The 13,352-nt window shown below is 40.5% G+C and overlaps 2 protein-coding genes across 2 annotated transcripts; one reads left to right on the top strand and one right to left on the bottom strand.

The window, feature by feature from the left end:
* The first annotated feature begins 4,224 nt into the window (after positions 1–4,224).
* Positions 4,225–8,682, top strand: LOC149407408 (Protein kinase superfamily protein). Its single transcript, XM_089613532.1, has 19 exons — positions 4,225–4,296; positions 4,423–4,489; positions 4,799–5,358; positions 5,432–5,575; positions 5,660–5,785; positions 5,853–5,940; positions 6,025–6,118; positions 6,203–6,296; positions 6,415–6,469; positions 6,560–6,651; positions 6,742–6,912; positions 7,062–7,118; positions 7,241–7,324; positions 7,413–7,497; positions 7,587–7,648; positions 7,723–7,794; positions 7,917–8,021; positions 8,273–8,414; positions 8,493–8,682. Exons 3-19 carry the CDS (start codon positions 4,807–4,809, stop codon positions 8,564–8,566), a joined length of 2,097 nt encoding a protein of 698 aa, XP_089469658.1. The 5' UTR covers positions 4,225–4,296; positions 4,423–4,489; positions 4,799–4,806; the 3' UTR covers positions 8,567–8,682.
* Positions 8,610–12,516, bottom strand: LOC149407407 (uncharacterized). The gene has a single exon (XM_089613522.1). The coding sequence runs from the start codon at positions 12,512–12,514 to the stop codon at positions 8,942–8,944; it is 3,573 nt and encodes a 1,190-aa protein (XP_089469648.1). The 5' UTR covers positions 12,515–12,516; the 3' UTR covers positions 8,610–8,941.
* Positions 12,517–13,352: the final 836 nt, after the last annotated feature.

Raw genomic sequence — 13,352 nt, 5'->3', positions numbered from 1 at the left:
GATCCATTAAGAGGATTTGTCCACGAACAGTTGTGAAAGAGTCATTTAGCCCCATCAAAAACTTCATTGCATACTTGCTCTGAATGAAATCAATCAAATCTTTTGATCCTCCATATGTGCCACATGTGCAAGAACATAGGGTTGAAAATTGTGTAGCTCTTCCCACAGTTTCTTCAATTTGGCATAGTAGGTACCAACTGATGCCTGATCTTGAGCAAGGTTCATGATCTCACGCCTGATTTGGAAAATATGTGGTGCGTTGCTCTGTTTAGGTGTAGATGACTCTCGAAGCAATTTCTTTTTTTTACAAGAGTTAAGAATCCACGCCGTCACGATATATTTTTGTTCCTTTTCCAAGAAGCGAGGCGATTCGCATCTTCTCCATTATGTTTTGCGATGGATCCGTCGATGAATCCCATCTTGTTCTCGACTTCGAGATAAATCTTCAACAAGCGACTCCAGGTAGGGTAATTTCCATCGTTCATGAGCTAAGTGACGAGAATCATGTCTGCGGAATTGGAATGATGAAGATAGAAAGGATCTAGGGTTTCATCAACCATAGATCTTCGCGAAGTAATGCATGTTGCAAATTCCTCTCCCGTTTGAGTTCCAAGGCCCGCCATTGACAAAGAAACGATCAGGAAACAAGGATGAAATCGATGAGAGGATGATTAGCTTATAGAAGCTAAGATCTGATGAAGAGAAGTGTAAATCGCTTTGATACCATTTCACGACCTAGCTTCAAAGAAGGCTAAGCGAGAGACAAGATGAAATTTGGGGAAAAGGGAAAAAGAGAAAAAAAAAATTGATTTCATCGATTAAAAAATAACGAACAATGTACAATATTAAACCAACACCGATACAATGTGGAAAGACCAAAATAATCCTCACTAACACACATAGCTTGAGGGCTAAAACAATAAAGACAAATCAAAAGTATAAACTAAACATACACGCATCTATTACTTGTAAATAAGTAAAGCTACTAACACTCCATACTCACTAAACTAACAATCATTCTTAATATTTATAGCTCTTGTCGCCGAATTCCTAGCGGTTCAACATCTGGAAATCACTTAAACTCCACGAGCCTAATCCAATATCAGTGAGATTCAACACCAAACTCTTTTGCCAACATGACACAAAAGAAACAACAACAGCTACTATTTCCACTACAATGTGGTCCCGATAGATTGGACATGTCCATATGTGCATCGTTTACTCCTCGTGAGGGGCTCGTGGAATACTAATTGTTACTTTTACAATCAATACCGTAAGGGCGTGAGAAATTTGCTATGCTCACTTTCATTGATCTTGTTTGGCGTATGTTAATTTCTCTCATAGCTTCTTAGCTCGAGCAAACATTGGCTACGGTCTTCTCTCTATTTTAATCATAGGTTTGAGCTCGAGAATTAGTCTCATTCTTTGCTCTGGAACTATCTTAAAAAATGAACTTGTCTGTGATGTTTGGAAGTGCTTTAGGTTACACGATTTCCGCTGCAAATTCAACCCAACGACCCTTCAGAAGTGAATTCTATTGCAACTGGTAAATAAAATAAAGATTGAATTATTCAAGTCTGTCTCAACAGAAAAAGGATTTAGGTGCACCCGTTCATACTCGTATCCATTGTCATTCCTAGTCATACTTTTGTTGAATTCTCTATTTTTTCACTACTATTTCCTAAAAGGTTAAAAGAAATAAAAGTGCTTTCATGTATTTGTTATCTTAATAAAAATTATGTAAAAATTAAAAATAAGCACGCAATACGCACAGTGCGCATTACTGAATGCCAAGTGTATAATTCCTCTCTTCGTTTGCTGGATAATGAATGTCTAATTGATTTTCTACAAGAATCTCATCAAGATATTATTCGTACTTTTTTTTCTTTCTAAAAGTAGTAATTTTCAATAAACGAATCAATAAAGACACGTTGCTTTTCGTCATATTATTATTTTTATTTGCATCTGGTGGGCTTATTTAAAAGAAAAGTTAGACATATAGTCTATTCAAAGTTAAAATTCTAGTCAAATTATCTAAAAAATTAAGAAAGTAGTCAAAACTAAAGTATGACGCATGCACTATTTAATAGAGACATATGTATAGATTTGACTATTTCTTTAATTGTTAGAATAATTTGGCTATAATTTAATTGAAGATTGTTTTTTTTTTTTTTTTAGGGAGGGCTTTATAAGTAGTCAATGATACAAGATAGGATATTTACAAATATGGGGGGCTGGACAAATATAAATAGGGTAATTAAGCTAAATGGCCTCTCGAAAATAAGCAATTTATTTTTAGTCCACATTTAGTTAATTAATGGTAAATAGCCATTGAGATTTATTTACAGTCAAAATGGGACAAGATTGCCCTTTGTTATTCCCGTCCATTTTGTGATCACGGTTATTAAATGCCATCGGCTCAAATATTTGGTCATTAATGATGGCGAAAATTGAGGAAAGTCATTATAACCGTATCCATTCACACGCTATTTACTGCTCTTCAAAAAAAAAGGATTTGGCCGCCATCAATGGCCGAGCCCGAGCATCCCCCTCCTCTCTTTAATCGTCATCGTCTCCTTCATCTCCTTCTCCTATCTTCTTTTTCATTCCTTGCGCGCCATCAATGGCCGAGACCGAGCACCACCCGCGCGTGTTCCAGCCGAGAAAACGAGGACAGCCACGAGCCGCCGAGGATGCCGGACCGAGAGGAGACACCGGGAAACGACGCAGAGAGCATCGGAGAGTTGATTTCACAGCCATAATTGGTTCTGGCCGTGCGTGCGTGTGAAATGGTTCTCCCCGCCTCCAAGCTCCGCGAGAGGCAGCACCTCCTTCAGGCCGCCGCCACCACTAATAATCACGACCACCACTAATAATCACGACCACCACCACGTCACCACCGCCGTCAAAGCGTCACTTCGTCCTCCTCTCCGCGATCTGCGTCCAATGTCCCGATCTGCTACACCGCGAAGAACAGTTTTTTTTTTGTTCAAACATATTTACAGTATATTCGTGTAAATAAGAAGCATATTTACAGTATATTCATTGTAAATACAAAACATATTTACAGTATATTCATTGTAAATACAAAACATATTTACAGTATATTCATTGTAAATAAGAAGCATATTTACAGTATATTCGTGTAAATAAAAACTGGAAAAAATTCTGTAAATATTTTGGACGTTCTAAAATATTTTGACGGCCAACTGAATATCGTAATTGTAATATTTGAATTGTTTTCCAGAATAAAGTCAATAAATGAGGAATATTTTGCAGATTGAATATTATATTTTGCCACAAAAATAGAAATTGATTGCCTAAGGTCAACCGGTACCTATAACTACTTTCCTAATCGGTTTCCTTAAAAAAAAATTTAAAAAAAACTGCCTTATTTATTTAATTTCGAAATTTGAAAAAAAAAACTGCCTAATTAATTCAATCTACCGAATTAAATAAGAGCAAAAATGTAAACCTAATTTATTTAATAAGCTGCCACGTAAGCAATATGGCTATTTACAGGAAATTAACGAAAGGTTGGCTAAAAATAAATTGCTACACATTCCGTGGCTTAAGCAGCCAATTATTTGATATAAATATCTATTTCTAGAACCATACAAACACACCCCAGAAATAATTAAATGTGGGCATTGCGGCCGCCGGGATCGAATTTAATTGAAGATTGTTATTTGGCTAGTTGATGTAGTTTTTTTTCTTATTTAAATGACTGAGTTATATGGGTTCCACGTAGACCAACTAGTAGTGGTTTATTTTCTTACATTCTGTGGCACAGATTAATATCACATATTGAAATATAATGCTTCCTCTCTCTATCAACAAGAAATATAGTTTCCATCTTCAAAGTTTTTCGACGTTTAAACTTTAGGAAAGTTGTTGAACAACATTTGGAACATCGATCAATACACATGAGACTCCATAATTTCAGCAGTGTTTGAAATCACCTTAAAAAAAATCCTTAAGACATTTAGGAAAAAAATGTCGCTATAAACTAAAAGGAAAATCCACACGTAAAATAATAGGAGAGAAAGCAACCAATGAAAGAGGCTTGAAGAATGAAGCTATATATCGCTTTGCTTGTTACCAAGTGCCAATACAAAGCCAAGTTGAGTCTATTTTAGAGCCCCAAAAAATCTACCATTAAGGACTGAGCGAGTGGTCAAGCTTGAACCTCACTCACACCGGTCACACATATATTTATATATACTCACGGTGTAAAACAATATTATACAGTTTCTCTGTTTTGTCATTTTCCAATGATATAGAAACGATTGCCAGGTAGACAAAGAACACATACGATATACGAGTTCTCTTCATTTCCTTCACGTTATACCATTTTATTTTTACACGTCATTCCTTCCCATGTGTTTATTATAATATTCAGTCTAAATTTTGACTCTCCAGATTCAATTCGTTCTCACAGTCCCTCAGTATTTGGGGGTGGCCTGAAATCTTCAAGCTTGCCGACCAAGTGAGTGTCTTTGATTGATTCGTTGTTTCATTTGACCACTTTTTTTTTTTGGCGGGATTGTTTTTCCGTTGAGTTTGATCAATGAATTTCGACTCTTCGCAGTTTTTTTTAGTGGTTTCATGAGCTTCAGTGGTTCTTGATAAGCGTGATTATGAACATTGAAAGGACGTCTTGAAATTGCTTTAGGAATGAACAGTAAAATAAAACTAATTCAATTATAAAGAAACTCGTGAAGCTTCAATTAGTGGATTCACACTCGAATTAAGTGTTTGTATGAAGTCTTTTTTTTTTTTTTTGTTTCTCTCTAAGGTCTGAAAATGGCATCAGTACTGGCTACAAGTAGAGGCTTTTCTTGTTGCAACAAGTCGGAGTTGATATGTCAAGAGAACCTTGGTTTCTCGGGGTCGATCTCGATCCAGAAATTCCCGAATTCCACGTCAGCAACATGTGCTCAAACTCAGAACCAGAGGCTCCAACAAGTCCAAATGCGACAGTCCGAACCACAGCCCAAACTCGGGGTCAATGGGCGAGCGGTGAAGATGGTCCCGACCAGCGATGTGGCGAGGAATAGAGCCCCGTCAGAGAGACCGAAGAAAGTCAACGGCTATGCCAACGCCAACGCCAACGGAGCTAGTCTGGTGAAAGTCAACCCTGCTTCGAGGACCAGAAAAGCCTCCGCAGAAGAACTTCCTCCGTTGCCTGGGCTGAAGATTTTGCCCTCGGACGAAGGCTTCGGTTGGGCCAACGAGAACTACAACTCGGTGCAGAGGAGTATCGACGTTTGGTCTTTCGTGCTCTCTTTGCGCGTGCGTGTCTTGTTCGACAACGCTAAGTGGGCGTACTTGGGCGGGTTCGACGAAGAAAAACAGGTCAGTTTTCACTGTTCAAGCTAGTTCTTTAGTCTTCTTTCTTTTTGTATAACATTATTTTTGTATTGATCAGAGCAAAAGAAGGAAAAAGACCGCCTCGTGGGTTCGAGAGCGTGTGCTCCAACTCGGTCCGACATTTATTAAGCTCGGACAGTTATCTTCGACGAGGTCCGATCTATTTCCCCGCGAGTTCGTGGATGAGCTTGCCAAATTGCAGGTATAAAGTTTTTTCTTTTTACTTTTTCCCGTGATTCTATTCTATACACGATATTCGAGTTGATTTGTGTTGAATTTGACCCAGGACCAAGTCCCAGCCTTCTCGCCCGAGAAAGCCAAACGCTTCATCGAGAAAGAACTCGGAGCTCCCGTGAACGTGTTGTTCAAGGAATTTGAAGACCAACCAATTGCTGCAGCGAGTCTCGGCCAGGTGTTCTATCGAGCTTAATTTTTGGATAGATACACCTGATTAAGTACTGACTGGCTTGCATTTTCAGGTTCATCGTGCTATCCTACACAACGGAGAGAAAGTCGTCATAAAAGTACAGAGACCTGGTCTCAAGAAGCTTTTCGACATTGATCTCAGTAAGATATCTAGTTCATATGGCTGCTTCATTTGGCATCTTGTTATCGACGTTTGAAATATTTTTTTTTCGAACTTTTGTGCAGACAATCTGAGGCTGATTGCCGAGTATTTTCAGAGGAGTGAAACATTCGGCGGTCCGTCAAAAGACTGGATCGGTATCTATCAAGAATGTTCTACGTATGTTATCAATCAACAAAAAATGTTTCTCATATATATATATTTTAAGGCTATATAGGATTTACTCAGTTGCTTTGGTTGCAGGATTCTGTATCAAGAGATCGATTACATAAACGAAGGGAAAAATGCCGATAGGTTTCGCCGCGATTTTCGGAATATAAAGTGGGTCCGAGTACCTGTATGTTTTCTTCCTATATTGCATTAGATGATTGATATACCGATCTTTTCGGGTTTTTTCTTTTCTAAACGTTTGCTATGTTCGAGGTCTCTAAATAATTTTTTATTTCCGGTTATAGTTGGTGTTCTGGGATTACACTGCCATGAAAGTCCTGACCTTGGAGTATGTACCAGGTTTTGATCTTTGCCTGAAAGGGTCTCTCTTTCGTCTAGAAAAGTATTTAGCTTTCTTAATCATATCATAAACTTCATCGACGGTGACAGGGGTTAAGATAAACCAGTTGGACGTGCTCGATTCACGAGGTTATAGTCGTTCCAAAATTTCATCGCACGCGATCGAAGCGTACTTGATTCAGGTCATTCAGATTTTACTTTTTTTTTTTTCTCTTTGTTTGGAGTAGCATCGTAACAAGGAAATGACTATAACTATCCAATTGAGTATCCAGATATTGAAAACTGGATTTTTCCATGCCGATCCACATCCCGGGAATCTCGCCATCGATACCGACGAAGCGATCATCTACTATGATTTCGGTATGATGGGAGATATCAAGACTTTCACTAGAGAGCGATTGCTTGACCTTTTTTATGCCGTCTATGAAAAAGACTCTAAGAAGGTATGTCTGTCTTTTTATATATCACATCAAGTTCTGATATTTTTTTACTATTCATTGGTGATTTCGTTGCTAGAATTACAAACCAGTTTCCAGATGAATGCAAGTTATATCTTTGTGTAATTCTTGCTTTATATGGCCCTCTCTCACAGGTGGTCCAAAGTCTAATAGATCTCGGGGCACTTCAGCCAACTGGAGATATCTCATCGGTACGTAAACGAGCTGGTAAACCATTTCATTTGCGTCATCGCTCTTTTTTTTTTTTAATTATTCATATATATATATATATATATATATATATATATATATATATATGTATTTAATATTTCAGGTACGAAGATCCGTGCAATTCTTTTTGGACAACTTGTTAAGCCAGACACCAGACCAACAACAGACTTTGGCTGCAATTGGCGAGGTATGCAAAGTTTCTCTGATGCTGTTTTCAAATTCGGAAAACAAATATGCATTTCAGAACTGATTTTGGATCTCTTTGTTATGGATAGGACTTGTTTGCGATAGCGCAAGATCAGCCATTTCGATTCCCGTCGACGTTTACTTTCGTCTTGAGGGCATTTTCGACCCTCGAAGGTTCTCTCAACCGCTCTCTCGCCATATCCATTACCGAATTTTTTTTTTTTTAATTTCTAAATCTCATTCAACGGCTCTGTAAAATTCAGGTATCGGATACATTCTCGACCCAGATTTTTCCTTCGTAAAGATTGCCGCGCCATATGCCCAAGTACAATTTCTTCTCTTTCTTTCTTCTGATCATGAAATAATATTGACACGGCATGATCATGAACCACGAAACAGGAGCTTCTGGATTTGAAACAGAGGCGGTCTGGGACACAGCTCGTGCAGGAGATAAGGAAACAAGCTGATGATGTACACAACCTTGTTTTTATCCGACTTTTTTTCGAGATCCTATTTTCGCATTCTGATTCACTTTCTCTTCTTCTGTCTATGTTTTTTTTTTTTTTTTTTTTTTTTTTTTTTTGTATTGTCAGGCGAGAAGCTACACCATGTCAATGCCGTACCGAGTTCAGCGGATAGAAGAGTTTGTGAAACAACTAGAAACCGGGGATTTGAAACTCCGCGTCCGTGTCCTCGAGGTACGCTCGCGCTTTTACCATATCATATTCTTCAATACTCAAAGTGTAACAAAGTACACATGTTTACGTGGAAAGTGACGAAACACTGGAAAGAAATCCGGCAAACCCACAGTTATGTCCCGTGATGATATGATTTGTCATATTCGGGCCCGACCAAACCCATTCGTGTCACCAAACTCTTAAGAGAACATCTTTTTTTTTTTAAAATTTGTACTTTGCCTTTTTTTTTTTTTTTTTTTTTTTTTTTGCAGTCAGAAAGAGCAGCTCGAAAAGCGGCGATACTACAAATGGCGACATTGTACACGGTCATTGGAGGAACTTTGCTCAACCTTGGTGTCACTCTCAGCAGTCAAGGAAATCAAGTTTTTGCAAATGGATCGTTCGTTGGCGCGGGTAAAAAATAAAAAACAAACTAAAAAATAAAAGCGTTTGGAAATTCTGATTATCTAAAGGTTTGTTGTGGTTGTGCAGGTGTATTATTTGCGTTGTTAGCAAGGTCGATGCAAAGGATAAAGAAACTAGAGAAGTTTGAGAAAATGATTTGATACGACTATGCTCTCTGCACAAATCAAAATCATTTTTTTGTAAAAAAAAAAAAATAGTAATAAAAAACTACATTGATCGTGTACTTTTGCATATGTATGACTCTCATGTATGCAAACTCATACATACACACACTTCAAATACAATACATGTTGGTTATACTACACAAATCACATGTATCATGAACAATATACAAAACGACAGTTAAAGTCGCTAGAGCAGTTATTTACTGCAAAGTTACATTTTACGTATGTAAGGAATTAAACAGTCCCCAAAAATTGGCTAAATTTTTGAACAATTCTCTCTGGTAATTAATTATCAGTAAAATACAAAAATAATTTACCAAATGGCAAAACAACAATGATAAAGCAATAATCCTAGGCTACTTGTTTCATGAGATTATTGGAGTCCCCAGAACCTTGAGCAGCAAGATTCCCACCTATCAATTCTTTTAAGGTCACATCGCTAGAAACCCACCCAAATCTAACCGCACTTCTCAAAACCTCCGCGGACTTTTCCGTATCACTGTTACTCTGAAACCCACGAGCCACAAGGCCACACAGAGCCGGATCGAGATCCGATCCCGATTCTCCTATCTCGTCAATCAAGTCAAACGCCCGCGAGAACTCATCTCTCTTACACAGAGCTCGAACGAGATCATTATTAGCGGAGAAGCTCATCGAAAAGCCTCTCTCCGACATCTCCTCTCTCAGCCTCAAAGCCTCCGATACGTTCCCGTCCCTGCAGTGAGCCCCGATCACGACACCGTAGGCGCTCTCGTCGGGCTCGACCCCCATCGAAACCATCTCCTCGAAGAGAGCGAAAACCTCGAAGGTCTCTCCAGTTGCCTCGTAGCCGCGGAGGAGCGAGGTGAAAATCTCGGCGCCCAGTCCGCAGTCTTCCACTTTCACGCGTCGCATCTCGAGGAAGAGCCGCTTTGCCTCGTCCATGTTCCGGGCCCCGCAGTGGTGGTTGATCATGGTCGAGTAGGTCTCGCGGTCGGGCCAGATTTTGTTCTCGAACATCTCTTCCAAGAGACGGTTCGCGTCTTGAATCCTCTTCCTCTCCAACATCCCTTTTATCACCGCGTTGAAGAACTTCGTGCTCGCCAGCCCTTTGGCCAGCATTTCCCGAAGAACAGGCCTCGCCTCGTCCATCTTCCCGTATTTACAACAAGCTTCTAGAAGCGTCCCGTGGACCCACTCGGGCATCTCGTCCAGGAGCTCGAAAGCCTCGGCCGCGAACCCGTATTTGCAGTAACAGTCGATTATCTTGATGCAAGTCGGTCCCGTAAGAGTCGAATACTTTTCGGAGATCCCGCGAAACAAGCTCCGAGCTTTTTCGATATCTCCCGCTCTGCACTGCTCTTCGATCAAGATCTCGTAAGTTGCGACGTACGGGGTCATGCCCTGCGCGAGCATTTCCCCGAGAACCTCCATGGCCCGACCCATACTGGCGTCTCTGCAGAAACCGACGATGAGGGAATTGTAAATCTTCGCGTCCGGGATCGAACCCTTTTCGCGAAACTCCGAGAATACCCGCATCGCTTCTTTCATATTCCCGGTCATCGAAAGCGCGTCGATGATAACGCCGTGGGTCGGATACTCCGGGCGGGTTCTCGATTCGATCATGCGAGCGAAAGCCGAAAAGGCCGGCTCTAGATTCCCTTCCTTGCAGTGGCCGTCGACCAAGGCTCTGTAAGTCTTCTCGTTGGGGACGAGACGGAGATCCAAAATTCGATTGAAATACGAGTCGGCCTTCTTCAAATCTCCGGCCATGCAATACATTTGGACACAAGCTTCGTAGGTGGATTTATCCGGTTTAAGGCCTTGGGCCAACATTCTATCAAAGTACTCGTTCGCGGCTTCAAACTTACCGGCTTTGGAGAGACCGTATATGAAAGAAGTATACAAGTACACATCGGGAGGGGCTCCGAGTTCCGTCATCGTGTCTAAAACCTTCTCCGCTTCTTCGAGCTCGCCTTTCCTCAGATAAGCCGAGACGAGAGGAGTGTAGAACATAGGGTTCGGCTTCAACCCGCTCCGAACGGATTGTTCGAGTAAAAGACGAGCCTTTTCGATGTTTCCGAGGGTGCACTGCCCGCGGATCATCATCCCGTACGACGCCTCCGACGGAGGGAATTTCATCCTGATCTGATTGAACGTCTTGAACGCCTCATCCATGTCCATGGCCTTGCAATGAACATCGAGCAGCGCGAGATGAATGCTCAAGTTGGGCGTGATTCCTGCACGGTTCATTTCATCTAAGAGCTCTCTGAACTTGACCGTTGGATTCATGGGGGACTTAGATAACCCCTTGGCGAGTAAGTTGTAGATCTTCAGACCCACCGGTAAGCCTAGCCGGACCATCTCGTCCTTGACCTGGAAAGCCTCTTTCAATTTCCCCATCTTCACAAACCCTTCGACGACCGCGTTGCAGGGCTCGTAATCTGGCTTCAAACCCGCTTCGACCATTTCGAACAAAATCCGTTTTGCGTCTTCGACTCTCATCTTGACGGCGAATCCGGTGACGAGAGTCTCGTACGTTGATTTGTCCGGAACCAAACCCTTTTGAACCATCGATCTCATCGTCTCGAGCACATCATCGAAAAGCCCGTGGCGGCAGAGACCGTGGATAACCGAATTGTACGAGAGGACATTAGGGCTAATACCCTTCTCGTCCATTTCCGAGAGAACCCTCTTCGCAGCATGGACGTTACCGTTCTTGAAATGGGCTGCGATCGCGTTCAAAAACGCACGCGAATCAGGCTCGATCTTCAATTCCGACATCCAATCGCGGACCTCAGAAGACTCTTCCGATTTCCCCATCTTCACAAACCCTTCAACGACCATGTTGCAAGACACGTAATCCGGCTTAAAACCCGCTTCAGCCATTTCGACCAAAACCCGTTTCGCATCTTCAAATCTCCTCCCGATGACGAAACCGGTGACGAGAGTCTCGTAAGTGGATCTGTTCGGAACCAAACCCTTTTGAACCATCAAGCTCTTCGTCTCGAGCGCATCGTCGAAAATCCCCGCTCGACAAAGACCGTAAATAACCGTATTGTACGCGAGGAGACTAGGGCTGATACCCTTGTCGTCCATTTCCGAGAGAACCCTCTTCCCAGCCTCGACGTTCCCGCTCTTGAAATGGGCTGAGATCACTTTCAAATACGCGCGTGAATCGAATTCGATCTTCAACTCCGACATCCTATCGCAGACCTTCCAAAACAATCCAAACTCGTCGGCCTTTAACAAGACGCCAAGCACATTTATGCACAACACCAGACTGGGCGTGAACTCATCAACCCTATTCAGGCCTAAGAAAACCTCACCGGCTTCACGGCGCAGACCCATATGCAAATACCGATCGACCAACATATCGAACACAACAGGTCTTCTCGACCCAGAATCGAATCCATTATAAGACTCAACCACAGAGCTCAGAACATCAAGCGGAGACTTCCAAGCCTCTATCATCCGATCGATGACGCTACGAGCGGGAACCAGAGAACCCGAATTGCAAAGCGAAACGATTAGAAAGGAATACAAGTCTAGGTCTTTGAGGTTATTGTCATTATTATTATTATTACCCGGTTTGGTCTGGGTCTGGGACCAGAGGAAGAAATTGATGAGCCTTTTGGGCTCGGAAGCGCAGTTTTGGCTGATCACTGACCGAACGATTTCCGGGGTGAGGCTGTTCGGGATGTTTGAGGAATCCAAGAGACGCGACCAATTGTTGTTGTGGGTGAGGATTTCGGTGATTCGTTGAACCGGGTCGAGGGTTTGAGCTGAGCAAAAGCTGTGCCGATATACACCATTGTTGACGATATTCCGTGGAAGAATGAGACTTGGGGTTTGGCGTATGAAACTCCACATGGTTCGTTGTTTACTGCGTTCAAAGTGGGGGTTTAGAAGAAGAAGAAGAAAAGGGTTTAAGAGTGAGACCATAACCAAACGGTATATAGCTTTGTTTTTAAAAAAATATATATATAAATAAAAAAATAATAAAAAAAATAAAAATAAAAATTCTAAAAATGTTTTTTTTCAAAGTGACAAACAATTGATAAAATGGTTTGTTGCTGATAATAAAAACTGATTTAACGTTTGGTAAAATAAATATATTATACTAAAAAGACTAAAATAGATATTATTAAAAATTAAATAATAATTATTAATATGTTTATTCATATGCATATATATGAATAACGTAACAAGACAAATTACTATGTACTTCAACAGCCAACGACATTTCAATAAAATGCACAAATTATTTTTGAACAAGTTTCACTCTTAGATAGGAAAAAAAAATGAGATAGAGAAAAAAAAATTATGTATAATGATACAAAAATCCTCACAGTTTACGAGGGGAGATAGAATTTAAAATATTATCATGAGCAAAGTACAGATGACTTAGAAACATTTTGTACGATGATATTACAGTAATTTATATAGCAAACTTAAAAACACTTTTTCCAAAAGCTAAGAATCCTAGATTTTCCATCGCATGTACAAAATCTAAAATCGATTTTAAAGTTTTTTGTAAAAACAGTTTTGTCAAACACCGGATAAGCAGTTTAGTTTTTTCTAAAAACAAAAACATGGCTTTTTAATGTCAACCAAACGCAACCTATATAACAATACAACACATAATAATGACTAATGAGAGGCCTGGACCAAAATGCTACAAAAAAAATTAGAAAGTTAATATACAGAAAAATTGTCATTTTAATTTTTTTTTTTTTTTTTTACAGTGGAAGAGTCCCTATCTATTGTATATATTTATGTC

Source organism: Urtica dioica, chromosome 1 (genome assembly GCF_054948205.1).
Source record: "Urtica dioica subsp. dioica isolate 48M chromosome 1, U.dioica_male_clone48M_v1_H2, whole genome shotgun sequence".
NCBI lineage: Eukaryota > Viridiplantae > Streptophyta > Magnoliopsida > Rosales > Urticaceae > Urtica > Urtica dioica.
This window is presented reverse-complemented; position numbering and strand designations above follow the sequence as displayed.

Bases quoted from the DNA above. Each gene is read 5' to 3' on its own strand.
- LOC149407407 (XM_089613522.1), bottom strand. From the start codon at position 12,514: ATGGTCTCACTCTTAAACCCTTTTCTTCTTCTTCTTCTAAACCCCCAC.
- LOC149407408 (XM_089613532.1), top strand. From the start codon at position 4,807: ATGGCATCAGTACTGGCTACAAGTAGAGGCTTTTCTTGTTGCAACAAG. The intron at 6,470-6,559 runs GTTTTGATCTTT...CGACGGTGACAG, and splicing joins GACCTTGGAGTATGTACCAG to GGGTTAAGATAAACCAGTTG. The intron at 7,649-7,722 runs GTACAATTTCTT...ACCACGAAACAG, and splicing joins TTGCCGCGCCATATGCCCAA to GAGCTTCTGGATTTGAAACA.